Genomic DNA, 23,342 nt, shown 5'->3' with positions numbered 1-23,342 from the left:
GGGTGGAAAAATGGCATGCATGCATTCTATAAGGTGGGAAAATGGCAGGATTTGGAATTCGGAAAAGAAATGGCTCGGGAAATGGCGGGAAAATCGCTTGCTTTTCGGGTGGCTCTTCCGGATCAATCACGAGTCGAAACATGGTTAGGGCACTGATGTGTCTCGAGCTGATTCCGAATGCCGTCAATAGAAATCTCGTAGCATTCCCCAATTTTCTTGACGATCAACAAATGAAGGGAGAAATCTTTTCCATATTCGTAATAGCCGTCGCAGCTGCCGAAGCTGCTATTGGGTTATCCATTGCTTCGGTTATCCAGCGGAATAGAAGATCGACTCGTATCGATCAATTCGATTGGTTAAAATGGTAATTGATTCAGGTGCCATTTCCGTGGGTGATTCAGTATTGAATGAAATAATACACATGTATTGCATCCAACTGGTAGTACTATTTTTTCCCCCCAATAATTCGATTTCCGTTCCAAAAAATTATGTCATACCTACCTGAATCCCTACCTACCCCGGGGAACCATTGGAATCGTTTCGTACCGTTCTTCCCCGTATTGCAGAATTCATTCATTTTATTAGGGGAATGGGGGGGTTCCACCTTACCATCCCACGGAATGTCTGTGTGGTTACACCTCTCCTTCACGCGTGAACCGGATCAAATGCTCGCTTCCAGCCTTGGCAGCTCGGTTCCGGACGAATGATTCGGACGATGGGCGGGCAGAACAGAGTTTTTTTCTAGGGGCCTAGAACTTATGAACTTATCCAGGTTTCCCAGCCCAGAAGGGACCCCGGATTTTGGCTCTGTGCCTCGTAGCCTCGATTAGCCACGCATCAGCGGATTCAGTGGAAGGAGCTTGCCCATCGTTGAGCACTCTCGTTCTTGTGGAGTGGCTTTCAGTGGGATGAGCAGATGGTTTTGGCTGATCTAGCGGGTTCGCGTCATAACCAATCGGGGAACCCAATCATTTGAAGGCAAGAAGGCCAGCGTACGAGCAGGGAAAGTAGCACTCGTTGGAGGCGTTTGACCTGTAGACCCCGCGTTCTTGTTGTCGGGTTCCCGCGCGCGAAAACGCTAGCCTTCATGAGAGGAGAGAGGGGAAATTGGGTCAATAAAAATGTTATGGCACTTTTAGCAACGGCAAGGGCTAGCAGGAAAACTTGAGGGCAACAACACTTTTTTTTGGGTTGGGAAAGTGGCTCTTCCCCGACAGACTTCGAATCTGTTCCATGGGAATGAACAACAGCTTTCCGCTTCTTTTTCTTCCCCTCGATCCCAATCCTCTTTCGATTATTGCTGGCAGCATTCCGGGGAAGCGATCACGAATAAGATGATGAAGCTAGGCTTTGCAGGCAGGAAGAAACAGGAAGCGGTTCCCCTGCCGATGGAGGATTCATGTTGCCGGAATTGAGTATTAGAAGGATCAGCTAGGCAAAGCGGTTCCCCTGGGTTCCCGATGGAGGAGTAATTAAGCCTCCATCTCGAGTGGCGCCGTTGAAGAACCTAACCTTCTTGAACCCATTTTTCTAAACCTTTGCCAGAAGCGGAACCTAAAGCTTCTCCCGGAACCTAAAGCTTTTCCCGGAACCTAAAGCTTTTCCCGGAACCTAAAGCTTTTCCATCTGCTTTTCCCTTCATGGAAGCGCTCTGCTTTTCCCTTGCTTCTCCCCTGCACTCACCTAAAGCAGGAAACTTCTACCGAACAGGAAACTGAAGCAAAGCATATAGGTGTAACCTATCTCCTGATGAGGAAAGAAACCGGCCAGCAGGAACCTTCTCCCTCGGCACAAGTCCAGAAATGCGGTTAGCCCTTTTCTTTTGCCAGCCTTTAAACTGCCATAAATATCAAGAACGGACGGGGAAGAGCAACGGAATATAAGTACGATTTACGCGCGAATTGATTTTATTTGCTATTTCAATCTCTAGTGTTTCGAGTTCGGAATGAATATCAGTATATAACGAGGAGGTATTAGTAGCTGTTCGTCTAGTGGGTTTTGTTTCCCCCAGTTAAAAGACTTTAAGTGACATTTTCGGAGCGACTTTTAGGGCAAGAGGCGAAGCTATTTAAACAGATTCATAGCATTTTCCCAGTTCTTAGGAAGCTCTGTGGTCTGAGTTCGAGGAATAGCATGAATTACTACTATTCAGTTTGCGTTCAAGTACGCAAATGGTTGCGGAATCATTTCTAAATGGGATGGTAGAGCGTCGTGCACCGTTGCACGAATAAACAGTATAAGCTCCGTCGTGCCAGGAAATGGAACTTTAGTCGAAAGCACTGTTAGCTATTTGAGAGCATCCCCGCCTCCGAGAATGAGACGAGACAGTGAGTCGCTTCCGCTTTCCAGTTGGTGACGAATTCGGCGGCTTTTCCAGTGGGACAAAACATCAGCCCACACTGATCCAACCAAGCATGGTTTTCTTGGAAGGGGAGGAAAGAGGATTATAGGAGTTGGCTGACACTTCAGAAGGGAAGGGGGGGTTAACAAAAGAAAGCCATGGGGGAAATTGCGGCGAAAGGAGCTCAGGTCCACGAAACCTATGCGGATGCATACGATGACGCTGCCCATGAAACTGAAGTAGCAGAATCTGCCCGCGGATCAGGAGGAGCTCTCCGCGGCTGCTGAGATGGATGATAATCCTTCGGCCCTGTTTTTCCTTTCACGGTTACCTCGCCGCTGGGTGTTTTTAAGGACTTAGCCATTCTACTTGTGGTAGGACTTTCGGTGGTGAAATCCCTGTCTGAATTATCGAATAAAAGTCGAGTCGATTCTTCTCGGTTTTCGTGCATCGGGCTTAGGAATATGTCTATTTGCCAATAAAGTGGCTGGTTATACTTTAGTCACATTTTCCAGTGTTGCTCGGACTATGTTACCCATGATGGGTATTCCGTTACTAGCACATCCCGCTCCTCCTCCGATAGTATTCGCATCAACCGGCCCAGAACCAGGTGTAGCTATTTGAGAAGTTCATGTTCTTAATCTTCCGATTTGTAAAAACTCAAATGATCTATAAACTCCCATTTCAGGTTTGGTGAGAAAATCACCAAACCGCAAAAAAACACAACTTTAGGTTGAGGAACGGGGTTTCGGTATAGATGGAATAATCGTTTCGTTTCTCACGAAGGACATATTCGTGCTCAGCGAGAAAGCTTCCCCCGATCCCTCTGAATCCATTCAAATTTTCGATATCGAATCTCCCTTTTTTTTTGCGGTGCAATTTTTTGCCACACCTCCAATGACAGGTTGTACTTGTCGAAACAGCCTAACCAACTCTCCCAATCATTCGCATTCAAATCCCAAAGTTGTTCGGAAAGTCCCTGCGTCGTAGCGAAATTCTTAATATGTTCATCGATACTATACCCACGTACAATCCCGTCAGTTCTGTTATCGAGACATCCCACGGAGTCGCCCTTTTCCCTGTCATTCCTCCCTAATTAGTAAATTTCGAAGGTTCCCTCCCTTCTTTCGGATAATAACCACGCTTCGGAGCATCGTTGCACGGATAATTCCCATCTTCCGGAGCATCATCCCGATTCCCATTCTCCTTCCATCCCTCCCGGACGGAATTTGGCGGGGTGGACCATCGGAGGGAGAATAACTCGTGTCATTACTAAATTTTAGAAAATTCGAGAAGCAGTCAAGACTGGGTTTTTCCCAGAGACGTTGCTTGTAGGAAATCTGATTCAAGTTTCACCGGGAAAAACGGGATTTGAACCCGCGACTTCTGGCGTGACAGACCAGCACTCTAACCAACTAAGCTATTTTCCCAAACGTCATGAATCATCGTAGATTCTTCATCGGGATCTTTCCACTCGGCACGGCTATGCCAGTAGAGATCCGAAGGTTGAAACTATATCTTCCGCCTGAACGAGGCTTTCGAGGAAAATGAAGTGAGTGGCCGCCGTGGCGGGCCCGCGCAGCGCCGGGCGGGGGCTAGGGCTCCCTGCTTCGCACCTGAAGGCGGTGGCAGTAGGAAGGTTGGTCAACCCGTGGTCTTGTCGCATTTCGAGGGCCTCGTAGTAGTAATGGCACAATCTGCAAGTTCGGATCGGTTTTTAGGCGAAGCCAGCCGCCCCCCGGCCTTTACTCGCTATGCAGCAAGCGGAGCCACGCCCTGCCGCTCGCCCAACGCTTTTCAATTGAATTGAAAGGTCCACAGATTTCATGACCATCTAGTAGTTTGAATTGTACCATAAACCAAGAAAACGCCATGCGACAGCGCACCTTCTTTTTCTTCGGTTTCCAAGAAAGAAAGAATTGCTCGTTTTTCACGTTCTCTGCGAACCTTGCCTCCATCTGTCAAGCTTTTAGTGGTTCCACACCTGCGATGCAGTCCGAAGGAGAAATCGCAGGTGTGGATGAATTACACAAAGCGTCTGCTGCGCTCGTGTAGCCAATGGAGCTGCAGTGAAGCTTTGTGAGAAGAAAGTGGCGGGCAGCCATCCACGACACGAAGTGGATGGCTGCCTGCCACTTTCCTCCGTCTCATTCAACTGTGATAACGTTTTTTGCAAGTATTATTCAGCTTTTTCTTCTTCGTCATGCGGATAAAGCGGGCTCGCTCCTTCTGCCCCTTCCGGGATTCCCGTGGTTGTACCACCATCAATCAAATTAGTGGATTTGAAAACCATACGCCGGATTCAATTCATAATTACAGTGTTTGGTTTGGAAAACCAACCTTGGGTAATAACGGACTCGAACCGCTGACTCTCTCGGTGTAAACGAGGCACTCTACCAACTGAGCTAATTACCCTCTGCAGGGGGCTCACAGCCCTCCCTTTCCTTCTACGGTGCCTACCGGCCCGTATCGAGTCCCCCCTCGGGCAAGGTCCTCTCGTCCCCCCGGCCCTCTTGCTTGGAATTGCCAGATCATCAACTATCAAAGAGCACACCATGAGTGGTGCGTTTCTCGATGGTGTTCTTCCATTGATCGCTCGACGCTTTATCTTACTACATATCCCTACCGGTAATTCATCGCTTTGTGCCCTGAGTCGCTGCGCCATTGAAGTGCATCCATCCCTCGGCCTTTTAGTTAGAGCGAAGTGGTGGATAAGTGGCCTGGCTTCCGGTTGAAGAAGAGGGCCGCGAGATTCCCTTCCCCGATTCCCGAGAGAAATGGCGTGCGGGGCGCGAAACGCGCTCCGGAAAGAGATAACCCTCGAAGCGAAGCGCGCAAAAGCGCTTCTCCGGAGATAAAGCGCTGAGTTGCTGGGGTTCCCGTTAGGGAACCAACAAGTACCCCCATTTCCAAAACAAGAAATGGCGGAAATGGAGAAACGGCCAAATCTTAGGCAAAGGAAGGAAAATCTTTCGGAATTGACCGTCCTTCCCTCCCGTCCGGCACAAGAGATGGAGGAGCTAAAAGCGGAAAAGATATCCCAAGGGCGAACCGCCTCCGATTTGTTGTTATGGCCCGGATGGCCGGCCGGAGGTAGCCTAGAGAGGTGCCCTTAGCCACCCAAATGATACGCACTTTTGCTACGCCAGTATCTCGAACTTGTACGACTGGGGGAAATAAGAATAGGCGGCTGAGGCCCATTTGTCCTTGGTTACCTCTACTAGGGCCCTGTCGAACCGGGCAATAGCTGGTCCTTGTATATCTTTCTGGACCTTCCCAGCGCTATGTGCCCCATATCCAGTATGATACTTGTCTGTGGTAAAGAAACGCAACCTCTTCGTACCGAGCTAGGTAATCAGGAGAAAAGGGATTCGAACCCTTAACCTTTGGTTTTGGAGACCATTGTTCTACCATTGGAACTATTCTCCTGAAGCGGAAGAAAAAGGTCAAATCAGTCGTGGCTCCATTATAATACGCAAATTTATAGATCAATACAGATCGCTCTGTTTTCATGATTGACTAGCACAGATAACAATAATCCGATTTCGCAATAATCCTAGTCCAACAGGGGGAAGAGCACATTCTATACGTTTTTCTCTGGCTCTCTCGGCTTTAATCCCGAGATATTTCATCTTGTGCCGGTAGGGAGCAGAGATGCTGGAGTATCAGAGATCGACCCAGCCAAGTCGGATAGCCCTTTAGCTTCTGCTGGGGCGAATTATTCATCCAATTTGGTCATTTCTTTCAGCCATTCGGGTCAATAAATAAGCAATTTCTTCATGAAATTAGAATTTTATTGGCAAACAAATGGTTTGAATTCATTCGCTCAGCGTCGATTGCCTCTGCTTCGTGTCCCCCCATTTGGATTCGACAAAGCCAAACAACCCATTTCATTCAAAAAGGCATTCTTTCTTATCATGTTTTATTCGGAGAGCCAACAAACAATTTTTCTTATTTCGCCTCGAAGTGATCGACCATTCCCATTATTTTGGCAAACAAACCCTACGATCTCAGTCGCTTTCAGCTCCCTCGATCATTAGGCGGGGGGTAGGTCGAGCAAAGATCTCCCAGCAGCATCCAATCTCAATGCCTTCATTCGATGTTGCTTTCAGCTCCATCTCGTATTGGACCTTCGGTCTTCGACCTCAGACCAGCTTCTAACTCCCTTGCTGCCCTTCGGCCAGCTCATCAAAGAAAGAAGCTATCGTGCCAAGTGCCTTCGATGTCGCGCGTAATCTATCAGGGGTCGGTCGATCTTCGATCTTCCAGGATCTCTCTCGTCAAGCGGGTTCGAGGTGCTCGGCTCATTAGCCATTGTTTATGAAACAGATAGAGAACCCGAAAACCCAACTATTCCCTATTCTCTTCGGCCTTAGAAGCACCTTCTAGCCAATCTAGCAAATCAAGAATCTAATCCGCTCGATGCGAAGTGGGAGTTGATCATTAATATTATGATGCTCCCGAGTAAGCTTCAACTGCCGCTGGTCCGGAGTTAGAACTAGCCGTTTCTCGAAAGAGATTTGACAAGTTAAAAAAGCCCGCAAGGTCTCTCCCGACAACTGTCCCGTCTTTTTAGGCGTTTACCAGCCGAATTGGATGGTCCCATTCGGAACTACCTCTGATCGACGCAGCCAGGCGAACCACCCTTACGGGCGTTCGGACCCTTTCCCTTCGCCATCCACACCAGCCATAGAGCCTGCCCAACGATCGTTGCTCTACCTCTGGCCGTAGCCCCCGGAGACCGGTTGACTCTAGGAACCTATCACCGTGAGCATGATAGCAAGACTCCGTTTATTTGTCATGTTTTCTTCTTCGTAGTTGATCAAGAGGGTGGAAATCTGAATAACCTTGTCAGTAGTTTTTCGTTCCCTACCCCTCTCTAGCCTTCAGGAGGAGTTAGTGGTTGCCGTGGATTAGACCACTACCCTTCTAGAATACACAATTCCCAGACGCTTCTCGTGTATTCTCTTCAGGGATTATCCCTGCCTTCGGTTCGTCAATTCTGAACTGCACTCCCTGCAGCCTTATTTTCTTGCCCATCTCAAGGGACACGTGGATTTCGATATTGACGTGCGGAACACATAAACATGCCAACCCTTCTTCTCCGAACTGAACCGGATGCCAACCGCCGATTCTCATCCTCCCCCCCTACCCCCATCCGAGCCTTTCCTGCTCTTTCTGGGTGACCCAAGGCTTGATGCCAGATGATGCCTCATCTAGCACCCGTGGACCCCGTATCGGTGCGGAAACCTCATCCCAGATGCGGAACATAGTTCCATACCTTTGACTGACTGTTTTTCACAGCCCTCGGATAATCCGGTGATGTGGGAACGACATTAATCGCTTTCCACCACACCGACACGTCGTAGTGTCCCCTTTCCATTATCTCTACCAGTCTCGGTGAGAGATAGTCAGTCCATTGTCTTACCCAGGACGAAAGGACGTACTTCTCCCGTCCCGGACCCATTCGTTGAGATGAGTATCGGTATGTTCCGGAAGTCAACCTTCCACTCTTCCCAACGCCTAATGGCCGCCAAGAAGCGCTTGATGTGATGCGTCACGTGGTCTTGTCTGACCAATAGACAGCCACCACTGCAACGGGATCGGAAAAGGTCCCGACGGTGAATGCATCATTATTTTGTGCCGAAGCCAACGCCCGTGTCTGGGGGGCTTAACAAGCACCTTATACCCGGCTCCGAATAGTCGATAAGTTTCGGCTATCCGTACCTCACGGTACTCCCGGAGCCTCTCCACCAGTGGGGATAAAGTTATCGCCGATGATCTACGGACGGCGGTTATCCACTTAGGAGAGATAGGCGACACATCAATGTTCCGCCAAATAAATCGTTTGGCAGATTCGTAAGAACCATTATTAGATATTTGGCTCCTACTCGAATTGATAGTGACATCTATACGGGGCATAATCAACGATATATATTCGCCACCCGGCGGCCACCTATTACTGGGTCGTCTCCCAGTACACCAGAATTTCTGAAGATCCTATTATAACCGGATCTCCTGGCTGCGATTCGGACCACCATATGGTGGCACAAAGAAAAGCAAGGCCAAGACGAGTAAGCCCCAAGAGGCTGACCAATCTCGAAACTCCATCCTTTCGGATAGGTTTTGGTTACCACTTCGCCGCCAGAACCGCGAGCGTCTATCCCCCGGTGGGCAGAAGTCGCGAACGGGACCTCAAACGAGGTACCCCGGATCCAAGCTTCCCAACCTTGGGCTAAGTGTTCTCCAAAGAACGATTCCAGCCTCGCGCTTTGCAGGCGAAACGGAAATCTATCTGTTGCTGCTGAGAGGTTCCCTTCGGCCAGGTGAGGGGTTAGACCAAACACCCGACATAGAGATCCCCGACCGTCCGCCGATACCAGATTTGAACAGATTCCTACCTTTTCGGGGTTGGGGGAGGGACCCTCGGTTCGGGTTGGTCCGGGCTAAGCGCCATCGGTTCCCCGGAAGAACCCCATGGAATTAGAGATGGGAAAAATGAGGCTCTGGCAGCAGCCTTTGGCAGCAAGATTTTGTATTTGCCTATTCTCGCGTATCCTTTTGATAGTCTTCCGAAAATCCATAGCATTCTGAAAGTGATTGGGTTGAAAAACGAAGAGAACCCCTTCCAAGCAAGGGAAAAGCGGGTGCCGCAACGCGGGCAAGAAGCTCGGGAAGCGGCTGTAGCGCAGGAAGGAAAGGGGCTCCCGTGCATACGGGCTATGCTCATGCATTCGAAGCTCCCGTGCATACGGGCTATGCTCATGCATTCGAAACTTCCAAGCAAGCGCGGAAAAGGTGGCAACGCGGAAAACGCCAAGCGTTCTCTGCCCAAACACCACAAACTGTCATGAATATCAAAGACGGAAAGATAATGGACAGAAACAAATACGTCGGCATCAGGATCTAAAATTCGTCGTCAAATAGGAGAAAATGTTCGGCATAAAAGACTCAATCCGAGAAAGAGAGCCCTTATTCGGGAGTGGGGATTTCCCCTTATTCGGAGGGAGAGGCTTCTGAAAAAATCATGGAAAAGAGGGAAATCTGGGAATTTGGCCGACCTAATTTTGGGGTTTCCCTCCTTTCGAAAGGAGCTCCGGAAAAAACCATCCAAAAGACGAAAATCTGAAGATTTCTCCGAAAAATCACATACTTCGTGAAAGTCGTCCCCCTCTTACGGATTACTCATGAAGGGAAAGATGTAAAAGCTCAAACCGTTACTAAAAACTATTAAAGGGAAACACATCAATCTTCTACCCTTTCTAGAAAAAAGATCGGACGTTATTCCGGTTCGTATTCCCTCTCGTGAACATATTTTATAAGCCAGGTAGCCAACAAGTCATAAACATATTTATGCCAATCCCAAAATAGTCAATATTCCTGGTTCTACAGTACCCTGCGGTGATCCCACACCTATTAAAGAAGCTTCTTGAGATCCTATCAAACCAGACATAGCATGGTATAAAGAAAAGAGGGAACGAATTAGAAAATCGACAGAATAACTGAAATAAAGAAAATGATCTCCTTCGAGACTTCCCTCCTATCTCTCTATTTATAAAGATTCTTCCCATTATCCTTTCAGTCATAAAGGTTATTGGATACCTGAAAAGTATCCCCTCTTCCATTATGAGAGGAAAAAAACTTCTCCTTTTTATTTTCATTATCTGGACTATTATTATCCACACTATTCGGAGGTCGAGTATGAAAAACCCAATGCTGTGGTATTCCCTGAACCTCACTATAATTCTATAAAATCTCCCCATAGAAATGAAATAGAGAGACACTGCCTTCCCCAGAACAGAAGGAAGAAATGGCTATTCAATATCGTAAATCATTGGCGGAGCAATCGAATAGCTAACTCCTACTGTTCTCTTTTGATATGTATATGATCAGTATCACGTATGTAATACATATCTCAACTCATACGTAATATATTATTTGCCTTAATCGCTGGCAAGGCGGCTATTCGCCTCAAACGCCGCCGGCGAGGCAAACGCCTTGCGCTTTTTTCTCCGGGAATAAGGCTGCTAGGCAGGCGAGCTTAAGCTCAGCTATAGGTACCATCCTACCTCCTGATGAGGTATATAACAGTTAGAAAATACTCAATATACCTTATGCCTTTTTGCCTGCGCGTAGCGCTTACCCGACAAAAACAAAGAAAGGGGCGGGCGCGCCTTTAGCCTTTGCCATTGGACGAGTCTCACAAGGCTAGGCCAATACGCTCACCATCAAATTCCAGATCCCGAGGCTGAAGGGCGCACAGGTCTCTTCGTCCTGCATCCAAACACTGGAGACAATTCGATCATCAACCGACCGGTCTCCGTAGCTTCGATGTGGGATCTTCTTGGCTTGCAGGCTAGCAAGTAGTTCGCAAAGCGAACGAAGTGGAAGGCTTACTTTGAGCCTTCCACTTTCTAGGCTTCGCCGTATTATTTAACCATCCCATTCGGCGAAGTAAAGGCTGGAATGACTACCTCACCGTTAAGATGGTTTGAGGTGTTGATCCGGTTAACACTTCGCTAAGGGTTGAGGACTTGTTTCAACCAAGGCCTTGGGCAAGGATCGCTTGCTTCGGTCGCTGCGCTTCGCCGGCTTTCTTTGATGATCGATGAATTCCTGCCAGGTTGATGAAGTCCCTGCCGTTGGTTGGTTGGATTATACGAAGCAGGAAGGATGTGGCGGGGCAAAGCTGGATTCGCAGATTATGGAATTTGTTTGGAAGATACTGCCTTCTTGCATGATCTTTTTGATGGCGGAATTCTTATGAAATTCGGAAACCTCGGCCCAACCGGAACCCTCCGGCCACAACCCGAGAAACTGATAAACGTCAGGAACAAAACCCGAGTGGCCGTAGGACGTAATTCTGCAAGCGGAAAAAGGGACTCGAACCCTCAACTTCAGCCTTGGCAAGGCTATACTCTACCATTAAGCTATTTCCGCCAGCGGAACCAGAGCCGGGTGCGGAGCGGAGAAAGCGCTATAGCTTTCTCCGCGGCTTCGTTGTGGATTGGAACCACTGACTTGAAACTTTGATGACTTATCGACGTTCCTTTGTTGATCGATAGGCGGGGCGCTGCGCGCTTCCCTGTGAAAACGCTACGCGTTGTTTTCGACCCATGCTTGGAAAGATTCGAACTCTCAACCCCCAAATCCGTAGTTTGGTGCTCTATCCAATTGAGCTACAAGCACTTTGGTTAGCGAAACGAACAAAGGCTAAGACGGTCGGAAGACCTTCTGCGCTTCGCGTTTCCCCGGTCAGAGAAAAAAGCCCAAACTGTTTGGCAGATTCCCACGCGTTACGCACCCGTTCGCCACTTTGTTTCCAACTGTTCTCACGTGGGGCATTTGACAAGACAAGCAAAGGCGGGGCGGATCCTGCCGGTGGTACACTTCTGTTTGGGGGGTGGGGGGGGCCCCACCAAGCAGAAAACGCTTCGCTTCACCGAATCCAAACCACTTTTTTTTGCCTAAGAAGAAGGCAAAGCCAACCACCAAGGGGGGGAACCGGCTTTGCGGTTGGTGGCCCCGTAAGGACGAAAACAACGTTCGACTTGCATGTGTTAAGCATATCGCTAGCGTTCATTCTGAGCCAGGATCAAGGGTTTTGGGGGATTTTGCCATCTAAGCAATAACTTACGACGAGCCCCGGGGGGGCCGAAGGGGATAGCGTAGATCATACGCTACCCCGACGACCCCGCTACTAATGTAGGCGATTCATGCTTTCACTGCTGGCAAAAGCCAAACGGCCCCGGTCCGCCCACCATGCTGCTAGCGGACACTTCGCCGCAGCTGAAAATTCTCTCACTAGCAGGAACACACATAAAAATTCCGCTGCGAATCTTGGTTGTGCTCGCAGCAGGCTTCTGGTGCTTAAAAAAAGTTTCAAAAAGGCCCATCTCTAACGAATAATCGGTCAATAAATGCCACATACCAGCATTAAGCCCAAAATTGGAGAATGGCTAGCGCCACCAAATGACCATTCAATTGTACGGAAGGTGCAAAACCGAGGCAGGCAAGACGGGTTCGAACCGCAAACGTTCGGCTTTCAGCCGATCGATTTACCAATTTTAATCTATCTCGCTTTTTTTCATGGGAAAAAGGGTCGGGCCCCATCAAAACCCTCCCTCATCATTGTCGGCATAAATTCATTCCCCTCTCGGGAATTAAATTAAAGGGTGTTTGTGATTCGTTTTTTCGAATGTTTAGTGACAAACAGCACGAGTGTGCATGAGGGTCCGGGCTGTCAACCACGTCTCCCGATAATTCTCAGTACATATGGCAGAAAACGCCTTTCACATATCGGGGTCGGAATGGGATCGGGTGTTCCGCGTCTTACTAGGATGCCCGGACGGAACGAACACGCTTGATTAATGAACAAAAGAGTGCTAACGACAAAAGCACCGAACAGAGAAAGTGCAAATACAGCTGGTACTTAGCCTTTGATTGTTCGATCGCTACCAACCCCACAAGGAGGTCATCAATTCGCAGGTGGTTATTAAGTAAAAGGTGTAATATGAATGGCTACGCTTTTTCGAATATTCATGGATTATTATACGATAATCTTCGTTTGCTTTTTTACTGCGAGATTGGTAACGAAAATTCGTTACCGCTATTCAGACTTGACTCCCGATCTCTTCAATGCCGCCCAGCCGACGGCCGAAATAACTGACATACAGATATGGAAGTATACATATGTCTATGTCACCCCCAGTGGCTGCTTGTTCAGAACGCGCGTTTATCAGTGTTCGCGGCGGTCCGGTTGTAGTATATAAGGAATGGAGACTAAAAAGTTAATTAATTAAAAGGTACCCATCTTTCCCATTCTTTCTTCGCGAAGTGGTTAGTAATGTACAGCATTCTCAGCTCAGTTGGATAGAGCAACAACCTTCTAAGTTGAAGGTCACAGGTTCGAGTCCTGTAGGATGCAGAAAGTGCACATTGGATCATATACCGTTGGGGAATGCCTCTACTTGTTTGATTCCTCGAACTTCTACTTGTTTGATTAGTCCATTGGAACGGGTTAGGACGTGTGGATTGACCGATTTATCAATGTCTCGCGATCTCGGCTCAGAAGGTCGAAGCTTACTGGGAGAGTGGCCGAGTGGTTAAAAGCGACAGACTGCAAATCTGTTGAAGGTTTTCTACGTAGGTTCGAATCCTGCCTCTCCCAATGCCGAAGCAAATTAGGAAAGAGAAGCGAAGCAACCGAAGAATGAGAGGGGAGCGGGGAGGGAAGCTCGAACATCCAATATCTAACCAGCCAGCCCCGGCCAGCCCTTATTTGATTGACCAAGTGAAAGAAATTGCGGAGGAGGATCCTATGATTCCTATTACTGAGTGAAGCGAGGAAGTTTGATCGCTGTCATCCCGCGAACGCGAATGTCTGGTCTCTAATGTTGTAACTACTTGATATCCCTCATGCCTCAGTTCGACCACACCTAGCGGACGAACTCTCTTCGTTCGATTCCCCGATGGTGCCGGTGGTTGTCGGAGTGCCCCAAAGTCGAGTTGTCTTTCTTGCGTTGTAAATTGCCCGCATTTGGTTTCTGTTCTGGTTTGAATGACCTTTAGAATAGAATAGAATAGAATAGAATAGAATAGAATAGAATAGAATAGAATAGAAAAAAGTGTTGGCCTGTGCGCGTGTATAGCTCTAGGGCGGAGTGTGCCTCGGATCTCGGATTTCATAAACCAGCCTACTCATTACGACGGGAATTCCTATTTGTTGTCGAAAGCAAGCTATGCGATCGGGGCAGCCACGCAACGGGAAGATCCGATCCTTGGCCCAAGGTTGGCTAGAAGCAAAGATCCTTGGCCTGCGCTGCGAGCGAGCGATGTGCACCGGCCAGAAAGGATACCCCCGAGAGCAAGGCTTCGGCTTCTCCAAGGAACCTTCTGGAATTCAATCCCAGCAGCAATGTATATCTCGACCACGTAGTTGCCTCTCGGGCGACGAAATGCTCTATGCCTACCATTCGATCTCTGGATAAAGCCTTCGATCAGCACATTCCCTACGAATCGGTCTTTCTGAACAGCTCAGCCAGGATCCAACTTCCGACATACAGCTTTTCCATGATCCTCCTTTTCTAGCTTCGAGCCGGAAGCATACAGCTTCCAACCTATGGGGTCGAACAGCTAGGAACTTTCTTTCTTTTTACCCAATTTTCCATTAAATACTGCTAACCCCTGGCTAACAGGGTGAAAAAGATAGCTTATATCCTACCCGGCTTCTGTCCCACTCTCTCGATCGTCAGATCCACACCCTCCTAGATGTTCCCTATCGGTTCATCTAACGATCCACCTCGTAGCCCTCAGCTATTCTATCCTCATGGCTAGGATCTTAATCTCTAAACCACCCCCCGGTAAATTGGGAAATCAAGATTTCCCTTGCTCAGATGACGTTAGGAAAGGCTGGATGACGGTTATAGCCGTAGACGCCTATTCGCTCTAGCAAAACCATGGCTCACTAACATGGAGGTATCCGACTAAAACGGAAAACCTGCACTTAAACGATCAATATGGACCTCATCCACAAACAGCACAAACAAGGACTTCCTGAATCACCAATAATTTGAACAGTTAGGCCTTCCCATCAATTCAGCCTATTAGGCCAAGGAGTGAGTTTGAGAAGTTTAGGCTAACTACCACAACTATTACTTGATGATGCAATTCGTGGTTCGTAGTGTCGATGCAATTGATGAGCAGTGGTCGATGCCAACGCGAGGTCGAACTAAACTGATCACTGAAGGCCTTCCATATAGAAATTCTATCCCACAATGCTCCGACTCCATAACAAGAGAAAGACCCGGCCTCTGCTGATCGCCCCGAATCACGGGAATCGAAACAAGCGCTTATCAAACATGCTTCTATGGGGAACATCACCAAGACGGAAATCGAAGGGAATCGATAGAAATCGAGTCGAAGCCCAGGAATATGCTTCTAGCCAACCGGCTTCCAAAACCAGCTGGACCCGCCTACTCCGGGCCTCTTCCCTTCGGTCGAGTAATTTTCAATACCCCGAGAGGGGAGCCGGCAGGCCGACCTGCAAAGCCAACCACAAGGGGACTCCCCGGCACAGAGAGGCCCCCCATAGCATAGGGGCGAGCGGGGGTCCTGGGAGCCGGCCCGGGATAGCGCTTCATCCCGGGGCCACCGGGCTACCTTACCACCCCGCCTGCGAGGCGGGGCTACCCCCACACTCCCCTTGGGTTACTTGTTGCCCTTCCCTTCGGGCGGGTTACCTTGACAGCCCCCCGGGGCTACCCGTAGGTCGGTTTGGCAATCGGGCTACTTACCTCTCCGTAGGTCTCCGGGGTAGGTACTTGGTGCACCTCCGGGGCACTTGCCAGCCCTTCAGGTTAGTGCCTGTAGGGCATCGTTTCAACGAAACAGAACTCCTCCTCCCTCCGGTTCCCCGGGAGAAGTGGCCCTCTCAACAAATCGAGGTCTCACTCCGTGACCTACCTAAAGTATGGGTCAATACTTTTCGCTCCAATACTAGTAAAGGATGAAGGCCAAAGGTAGGGACCAAAGGATTGGGTTTCTTCCCGGGTTCTCCGCCTTGCCAGGAATAGGGCAATAATTCTAATAATCCGATAGTGATAAGGATAATGGGAATCTGATGATAATATCAATTGGGAATGACAGTAATAGTAGAATAGTAGTAATCCAATAATAATAATAAGAATCCGAGTTTTTATATCTCGTTCAGGAAAAAGGGCTTTGCGCCAAGCACACTCGGCAAAAAGGTTACTCGGATCGTAGATGGACTGGTATGAATCGGTAAAGAGGAGGCAAAACGAAAGGGTTGATAAACACGAGAAAGCGTGGGCGACCTCAAGCCAGCTACAGGGGGCTGCTGCTCCAGGTCGGCATGGTCGCCTCAATCCCTCCCGCCCTCGGTAAAGAACCGCAGGTCCGGCCAAGCCAGAGCAAGCTCCGTCTAGCGGAGCCGGGGTGTCTAGAGAAGAAAGTGGCGGACGGGGGCCCGGGTGGGTCGGGCGGAGCAGCAAGAGATTCTGATCTCCGCCCCCGGAGCTTTGCTTCCCCCGTTTGCTCACTTGGTGAAAATGGTAAACACGACAGACTCAAAATCTGTTCCATTTCAAGGGTTATCGGTTCGAGTCCGATAGTGAGCATACTTGCTTGGTGAAATTGGTAAACACGACAGACTTCGAATCTGTTCCATTTCAAGGGTTATCGGTTCGAATCCGATAGCGAGTATGGGCGTGTCTGAATTGGTTTGTTGGGCGGGCCCTTGGGGCTTGCTTGCGGGGAGCCCCAAGGGCGAGTATAACTCAATGGGTCAGAGTGTCAGATTGTGAATTTGAAAACACGGGTTCGAATCCCGTTATTCGCCAAAAACACATCATCCCAACGCTTGAATCCCGACTACTTTGCGCTGCTATCCTCATAGCGAAATAGAGTTCGAAGGAGGATGAGAACCTTCGGTCGAAGCCCAAAACAGAAGACCAATCAACGCCAACCAAGACGTTCAGCCAGGCCGAGCTGTAGACCGAAGCCGGGCAAGGGGATTGATTGGTGGATTGCCTTGATGTCCTATTTCTTGGTTGTGGCCAGAGATTCGAAAAAACCGACGGGGGGCCGGGATCGGAATCCCGGGCATGGGGTAGTGGGCAACAAGCTTCCACGCAACATCACGCGCTGTGATCTTAGCTCCGCTAGGATTACACACTCCCCCCACGCCGGGGGAACCGCTGGGATTCTGTTTTCAAGAGGAATCTCGAACTCCTAGCTCATATCGTTTCGGAGTATAAGTTTGGTACTTCCATTCCATTCCATTCCATTCCATTCCATTCCATTCCATTCCATTCCATTCCATTCCATTCCATTCCATTCAGGTTTTTCCTCTTAGCAGATTTCAATTTCTTTTTGGGAAGAGGTGAAGCTACGGAACCTGGAACAGTCAATCCAGTTAAAGACTTTACCACCAGCCCACCCATCATATATGAAATTATCCATTTCTGCCAGATCCCCTCTGAGAACCCGTTTGCCCGGGGACTGAAGAGGCCCCTAGGCGAGGTAAGTGCCGGCACAACGAAATTTCTACAAGAGAATGGCACTTTAATGAAAGGGGTTCCCAGCGCTTTCTCAGACTTCTTTGTCCGCCTCGGGAAAAACGCCTACCGTTCTTCATCTCTCTCAACTAAGGCGTTTCCTACCTCCGTGGCGAAAACGCTACCACGCGTTTCCATCCGAACGCGGCGGTATTTTTGGTGTCAAGGGATCGAAAATCAAATGAGGTGAAACACCCGAGTGCCCACGCAGAATTCTCATTCATCTGGTAGTGGATGGAACCTCGGCTTTTTTCTTCAATGTCACCAATCATCCATGAAAATTGATCGGGAGTTTGCAGTTGCGCTTCGACGACCGAAAGGTCATTGGAATGTCTTGGCCTGGGCAAGAATGAATTCTGAGGTTCACTGGTTGAGTCCCCAAGGCTTGAGGCGTTTTCAGTTCACCAATGGAGACGCAGTCACAGGTTGAGTGTTGCGCGATCACAAACCGGACACTCATTGCCTAAGATTTTGTACGGTGTTCGGTAGGTTCAATTCCTACTGTATCGAAAAGAATGCATTGGATGGATGCCTGGGCATTGAGAAGGAAGGACGCTTTCAAAGGCGAAAGGCCATGGGGAGATACCGTCTGTGATCCATGGATCTCCAATCGGGAAACCGTATCCAAGCTTGCCGGGCATGCCGTGTGCTGCGGCTCCGCCTCGGACTTGAAAAACTTAGCGAACCGAAACATCATTGTAGCTAAAGGAAAGGAAATCAACTGAGACTCCGTTAGTAGCGGCGAGCGGAAGCGGATTAGGCAAAAAAAGGGGAAAGGGCCCCGAGAGGGGGACCCCCGCTTTCCCCGGCCCCGTGCGGGGGGGAACTTGCAAGGGGGGGGGGTGGAAACCCCCCCTCAAGGAATTCTGAAAAGGTTGGAAGATCTGGCCAAAGAAGGTGATAGCCCCGTAGATCTTTCCTGGCAGGTTTGATTACCGTTGCAAAACGCGGATACCGTGTTTGAATCATGATCGCTTTTACGTGATTAAGGGGGACCACCCTCGCGGCCTAAGTATTCCTCAATGACCGATAGCGTACTACAAGTACCGTGAGGGAAAGGTGAAAAGACCCCGCCATATGCCGGGAGTGCAATAGAAAACCTGAAATCCGATGCGAACCATCAGTCGAAGGAACGAGGCTCCGAAAGCGCTATAGCTTTCGGAGGCGAAGCCACTAATGTTCGATAGAACGCATACGCGAGGCTGAGAAAGCGCTATAGCTTTCGGAGGCGAAGCCACTAATGTTCGATAGAACCCTTGAGCGAAGCTTTGCGTTGTCGGCTCTCGCTCGGCACACTCTAACGGCGTACCTTTTGCATAATGGGTCAGCGAGTAAATGGAAACAGCGGCTTAAGCCATTAGGTGTAGGCGCAACGAGGTTGAATCTTCGGCGTTGTTTCTATTTGACCCGAAACCGATTGATCTAGCCATGAGCAGGTTGAATTGAGCTCTCCACAGAGGCCTTGGAGGACCGAACCCACGTATGTGGCAAAATACGGGGATGACTTGTGGCTAGGGGTAAATCAAAGAGCTACGACTTTGTGGAGTCCGGAGGACCACAAAAACCTACAGGCAGGCAGGAAAAGGAGTCCTCCTTCGGCCTTTTGCCCCATAAGCGTGCGAACGCTTTTTCAATAACTGGCTCATAACGGTGAAACCAGCAAGCTGTTTTTAAGAGTAATGGCCATACCGTGGGAAGTCGTGAAAGCTTCTCCCCCTTTGCGGTCGAGTGCCCCAGCCCTCGGCGATGAATGAAGCAGGTCGAGTTCCAAGATGAAAGCAGGTCAGGTTCGGTAGGAACCGCTAGCGCAAGCAAAAATGCGTTGGATGGGAGACCCAAGTACCCCCCGGGACCAACACTTAAACAGTCCGGAGGACCACCACCAAAAGGCCCGGCAGGAACCCCACCTAAGAGTATCCTTTGGAACTTCCGAAGGGGTCCAGAGGACCACCACCAAAATGCTCTCGTTCCCACTCGTTGATCCTCGTCGCTTTATTTCGTACCCCAGAACCTCGTTCCGGCGGGAACCTCTCTCGTAGCTATGAGCTAGCTCATTGACCCCGTAACGACTGATTCGAAAGATGAGAGCATGATCGTTAATGCCAACACGCCGGTTCTCACCCTGGCCGAATTCATCTTGAACCAAAGGTTTTCCGGCCATATGCACGCACCAGTGTATCGAGAGCTTTTCGGCGAAGAAAAAAAACTAAACTTTAGACCACATTCCCGCCAAACATGCCGGCAAGAGAGCCCTTCACGAACAAGATAAACATGGGGCGTAATGTGATTTACTCCCGGCATTAGTGCGTGACCGTTGGGGGAAAGGACATGTCACGTCTTGTCTCAAAGGTGGGCCAACCAACCACCCTAATACCAGCCATGGACTTGAAATCAAGCAATCTTCAAGGCTTGCTCCAAAACCGAACCCAGGCGAAGCAAAGGTTTAGCTGGCTGAATCTCGACTATTCGCGAGGCGAGCTGCCAGTGTTGATTGGAGTAGTGCCGAAGGATGTATCGTCCAACGGAGTGCGATTCCTTCCATAGATTTGCATGCGAAAACAAAACGAGCTTCAGTCTGAGCTTCTAAAGATGAAGGTACATGGACGGCCATCTGATCTCCGTCAAAATCTGCATCAAACCCACCACAAACCAATGGATGCAAACGAATAGCGCGTCCTCCTACCCGCTTCCCGAAATGCTCAAAAGTTATCGTATAATAATGATCGAAACTACGGAATTGAAAGATTTTCTACCACAGTCCGGGCACTCTAGTAAGACGTGAAACACCCGATCCCATTCCGACCTCGATATGTGAAAAGCGTTTTCCGCCATATGTACTGAGAATTTCCGGGAGACGTGGTTCGACAGCCCGGACCCCTGTTGGAAATTTGATCATCGTAGAATGATACTGAATTTCCTAAAATGTAAAAAAACTATATAGGGAAATGAACTATCACGAGCAGGATTATGACCATGAATACGACAGGCCCGGCCTCTCTGGCGCCAGCACGGGTAGTACCGGGTCAGAGTCAAGCCTACCCGAGTCCCTATTTTATAGGGAACTCACAGGGAAAGGAAAGATTCTCCCCAAAATGACCTTCCCTGCCATAGAGGTTTTGGAGAATCTTCATTCAGAAAACCCATTGGCCTACCTGCGACAGGATTTGGTAGATTATGCCGATCTTTCAGACCAATGCAAGCGGGGGGTTCCGACGGGAGCCAACGTTTATGAGTTCGGTCAAACAATGAATCCCGTCGCCCAGCTTGATTTTATCCACACGGAGCTCCGCCGAGGACAAGGGCAGGGGTCTTCCGACTGGGAAGACTAGTAAGGGCGGACCTCCGTATCCTTGGGGATACAGCCAAAGCCTTCTTCAGGGAGGAGGTGGAGCCGGAAGAACCAGAAGAAACGATTGTTGAGCCGAAATCCCGGGAAGCTAGCCCATCACCAAAAATTCCACTAGATGAGGAGAGCTTCGACAAACTTTCGTTTGAGGAGAAACAGGCACACGCCCGAACCCTTCAGTATTATGCATTTTTAATGTGGAGGCCCTGTCAAAGCCTTTTCCTGGCATTAATCGAAGGGGATTTCCCAATCGATCGCCCGATTGACGACTCGGAAGGGGAAGAGGCGGTCGAATTCTCCGACATGGAAGTGGAAGAGGCCCCGGAACGGGAGGGGGCGGGCGAATTCTCCTACTCCGACCTTGAACGGGAAGAGGCCCTGGAACGGGAGGAGGCAGGCGAATTATCCTCCTCCGACATGGAAGACAGCTGAGTAGTTATTTGTTAGAGGGGCCATTATCTGGATAGGTAGGCCCAAGCCTCCCTATGAGAACCTAGTGAGACTATTTTTTTACCCCAAATAGATAGAACCAAGAGATTGATTTTTGAAACCTCAAGAGGGGGGGCTTAAGGAACCCCCCCACCCCCCCCCCACAATATGGAGTAAAAAAGCCAAAATAATTCTGTAGGATACTGTTGAGATAGGATTGAAATCTGACGCATCTGCAAACTCATACTCGATTGGAGCAATGTAGCGAACAGAAAGGGAAATATAGAATCGGATCCAATTTATCATAATAGATTGGTGAATATGTTGGTTGATCGCATTCTCAGGGATGGTAATAAATCTCTAGCTTATCCTATTTTTTACCTGGCTATGAAGCGGATTAAGGAAAAGACGAATAGGAATCCACCGTCTGTTTTGCGACAAGCTATACGTAGAGTAACCCCCGATATAGTAACAGAATCTAAACGTGTAGGTGGATCGACGTATCGAGTTCCCGTTGAAATATTACCTTCAGAAGGAAAAGCTTCGGCTATCCGATGGTTATTGGTTGCGTGCCGAAAACGTTCAGGTCGAAGTATGGCTTCAAGACTGAGTGACGAATCAATGGATGCCGCTAGAAATCACGGCAGTGCTGTGCGTAAGAAGGAGGAGACTCATAAGATGGCTGAAGCTAATAAGGCTTTCGCCCATCTACGGTAGTCTCAGTTTTTCCTTTCAATCCACAATTTTCTATTCTATTTGTGGGTTGAAACCCTCAATGTAGTATCCTTGCATGACTCATATCGAGACATGGCAGGGACATCTAGATAGGTGGAGACTAAGTGAGTAGAGACATGGGAGAAATAGAAATATCTAACGAGATATGTTTTATAAATGTCGAGGTATCTCTAGATATATGTCTCCCTCTCCCTCTACTTTATTATAGAGGGACTACTCATCCATCGGTCAAATATGAATCTCTAAATGTAAAAGTTTGTTTTTTCAGTCAAGACACGGGAAATTTTGAACAAATTATTGACTTTTTTAGCGAAGTTTCAATATAAAGTACCGTAATAGTTACTCCATTTCTAAGTATCAACCTGCTTCGAACTACGAAAAGTATTGATCCCCTCTTCCTCCGCGATAATTTCTCGATTCTTCCAGAGTTTAGTAGAATTTCCGGCTTAGTAACAATAGCTATTGCCGATTTAGTATCTAAGGGGAGAGATACACCTCTGCTTCATCGAATTTCCCTAACATCCTTAGTCATTAGCATAGTACTCTCGTTGTGTCAATGGCAAACCAAAACTGTTTCAATTTTTTATGGAAGTATCCAGATCAACACTTTCAGCAATATATTCAGACTACTCCTCCTGATCTGTCCATTACTATCTGTTCCATTATCAGTTGATTACGTACGATGCGCAAAAATAGCCTTGACAGAGTTTTCGTTATTTATATCAACCGCGGGTCTAGGGGGAATGTTTTCATGCCGTGCAGATGATTCAATAACTATTTTTGTAGCTTTGGAGTGTCTGAGCTTATCTTCTTATCTATTATCCGGATACACGAAAAGGGATATAAGATCTAATGAGGCGACCATGAAGTTCCTTTTAATGGGCGGGGCCAATTCAGCCATTCTAGCTTATGGGTTTTCCCCACCATACGGATTATCTGGTGGAAAATTTCAACTCGATGAGATAGTTGACGGACTTGTGTCTACCCAGATGTATAATTCTATTGGAATATACATTTCCATCACGTGTATTGTGGTAGGAATGGGTTTCAAACCTTCCCTGGTTCCGTTTCATCAGTGGACTCCTGATGTATATGAAGGAGTGTGACTCGCCCGAAAGAGGATCGACTTTTCCCGAATCCCCTTACGAATATTAAGCAATTATTATACGATGGATATCCCACAGTCACGTGGGGGGGTAAGAACTCCCCGAACATCTTTATCATTAACTGACTCTTATCACAAGTTTCACGAATTTCCAACAATAAATCGTTTCGTATAAGCAAGATAAAACAGAGTGCGGAGAAAGATGCAATTCAACAGAGTTTCTAATTTATTGGTTTTATGCTTCTGTTGCTTCCTGCTCATTCCTCCAAAAGTTTAACCATTATGGGCAGGTGTCACGAATAAAAATGA

General features: G+C 48.5%; 1 protein-coding gene and 5 non-coding genes across 6 annotated transcripts; 4 read left to right on the top strand and 2 right to left on the bottom strand.

Annotated features, from left to right (window-relative positions):
• Positions 1 to 3,697: 3,697 nt before the first annotated feature.
• On the bottom strand, positions 3,698 to 3,771 carry TRNAD-GUC (transfer RNA aspartic acid (anticodon GUC)). The gene has a single exon. It is a non-coding gene; the product is annotated as a tRNA-Asp (tRNA).
• A 912-nt stretch (positions 3,772 to 4,683) lies between these two features.
• Positions 4,684 to 4,756, bottom strand: TRNAV-UAC (transfer RNA valine (anticodon UAC)). The gene has a single exon. It is a non-coding gene; the product is annotated as a tRNA-Val (tRNA).
• Positions 4,757 to 13,428: 8,672 nt separating this feature from the next.
• On the top strand, positions 13,429 to 13,511 carry TRNAC-GCA (transfer RNA cysteine (anticodon GCA)). Its single transcript has one exon. It is a non-coding gene; the product is annotated as a tRNA-Cys (tRNA).
• Positions 13,512 to 16,395: 2,884 nt separating this feature from the next.
• On the top strand, positions 16,396 to 16,479 carry TRNAL-CAA (transfer RNA leucine (anticodon CAA)). Its single transcript has one exon. It is a non-coding gene; the product is annotated as a tRNA-Leu (tRNA).
• A 148-nt stretch (positions 16,480 to 16,627) lies between these two features.
• TRNAH-GUG (transfer RNA histidin (anticodon GUG)) lies at positions 16,628 to 16,700 on the top strand. Its single transcript has one exon. It is a non-coding gene; the product is annotated as a tRNA-His (tRNA).
• A 3,663-nt stretch (positions 16,701 to 20,363) lies between these two features.
• LOC147879434 (uncharacterized) lies at positions 20,364 to 23,034 on the top strand. Its single transcript, XM_087372193.1, has 4 exons — positions 20,364 to 20,746; positions 20,980 to 21,161; positions 21,459 to 21,909; positions 22,284 to 23,034. The coding sequence occupies exons 1-4, from the start codon at positions 20,364 to 20,366 to the stop codon at positions 23,032 to 23,034; spliced, it is 1,767 nt and encodes a 588-aa protein (XP_087228319.1).
• Positions 23,035 to 23,342: the final 308 nt, after the last annotated feature.

The sequence above is a fragment of the Dipteris shenzhenensis genome, unplaced genomic scaffold (assembly GCF_047967505.1).
Source record: "Dipteris shenzhenensis isolate YYH24624 ecotype China unplaced genomic scaffold, Dip_SZ_1.0 scaf0015, whole genome shotgun sequence".
NCBI lineage: Eukaryota > Viridiplantae > Streptophyta > Polypodiopsida > Gleicheniales > Dipteridaceae > Dipteris > Dipteris shenzhenensis.
The sequence above is the reverse complement of the archived record's forward strand: the minus strand, read 5'-3'. Positions and strand labels throughout refer to the sequence as shown.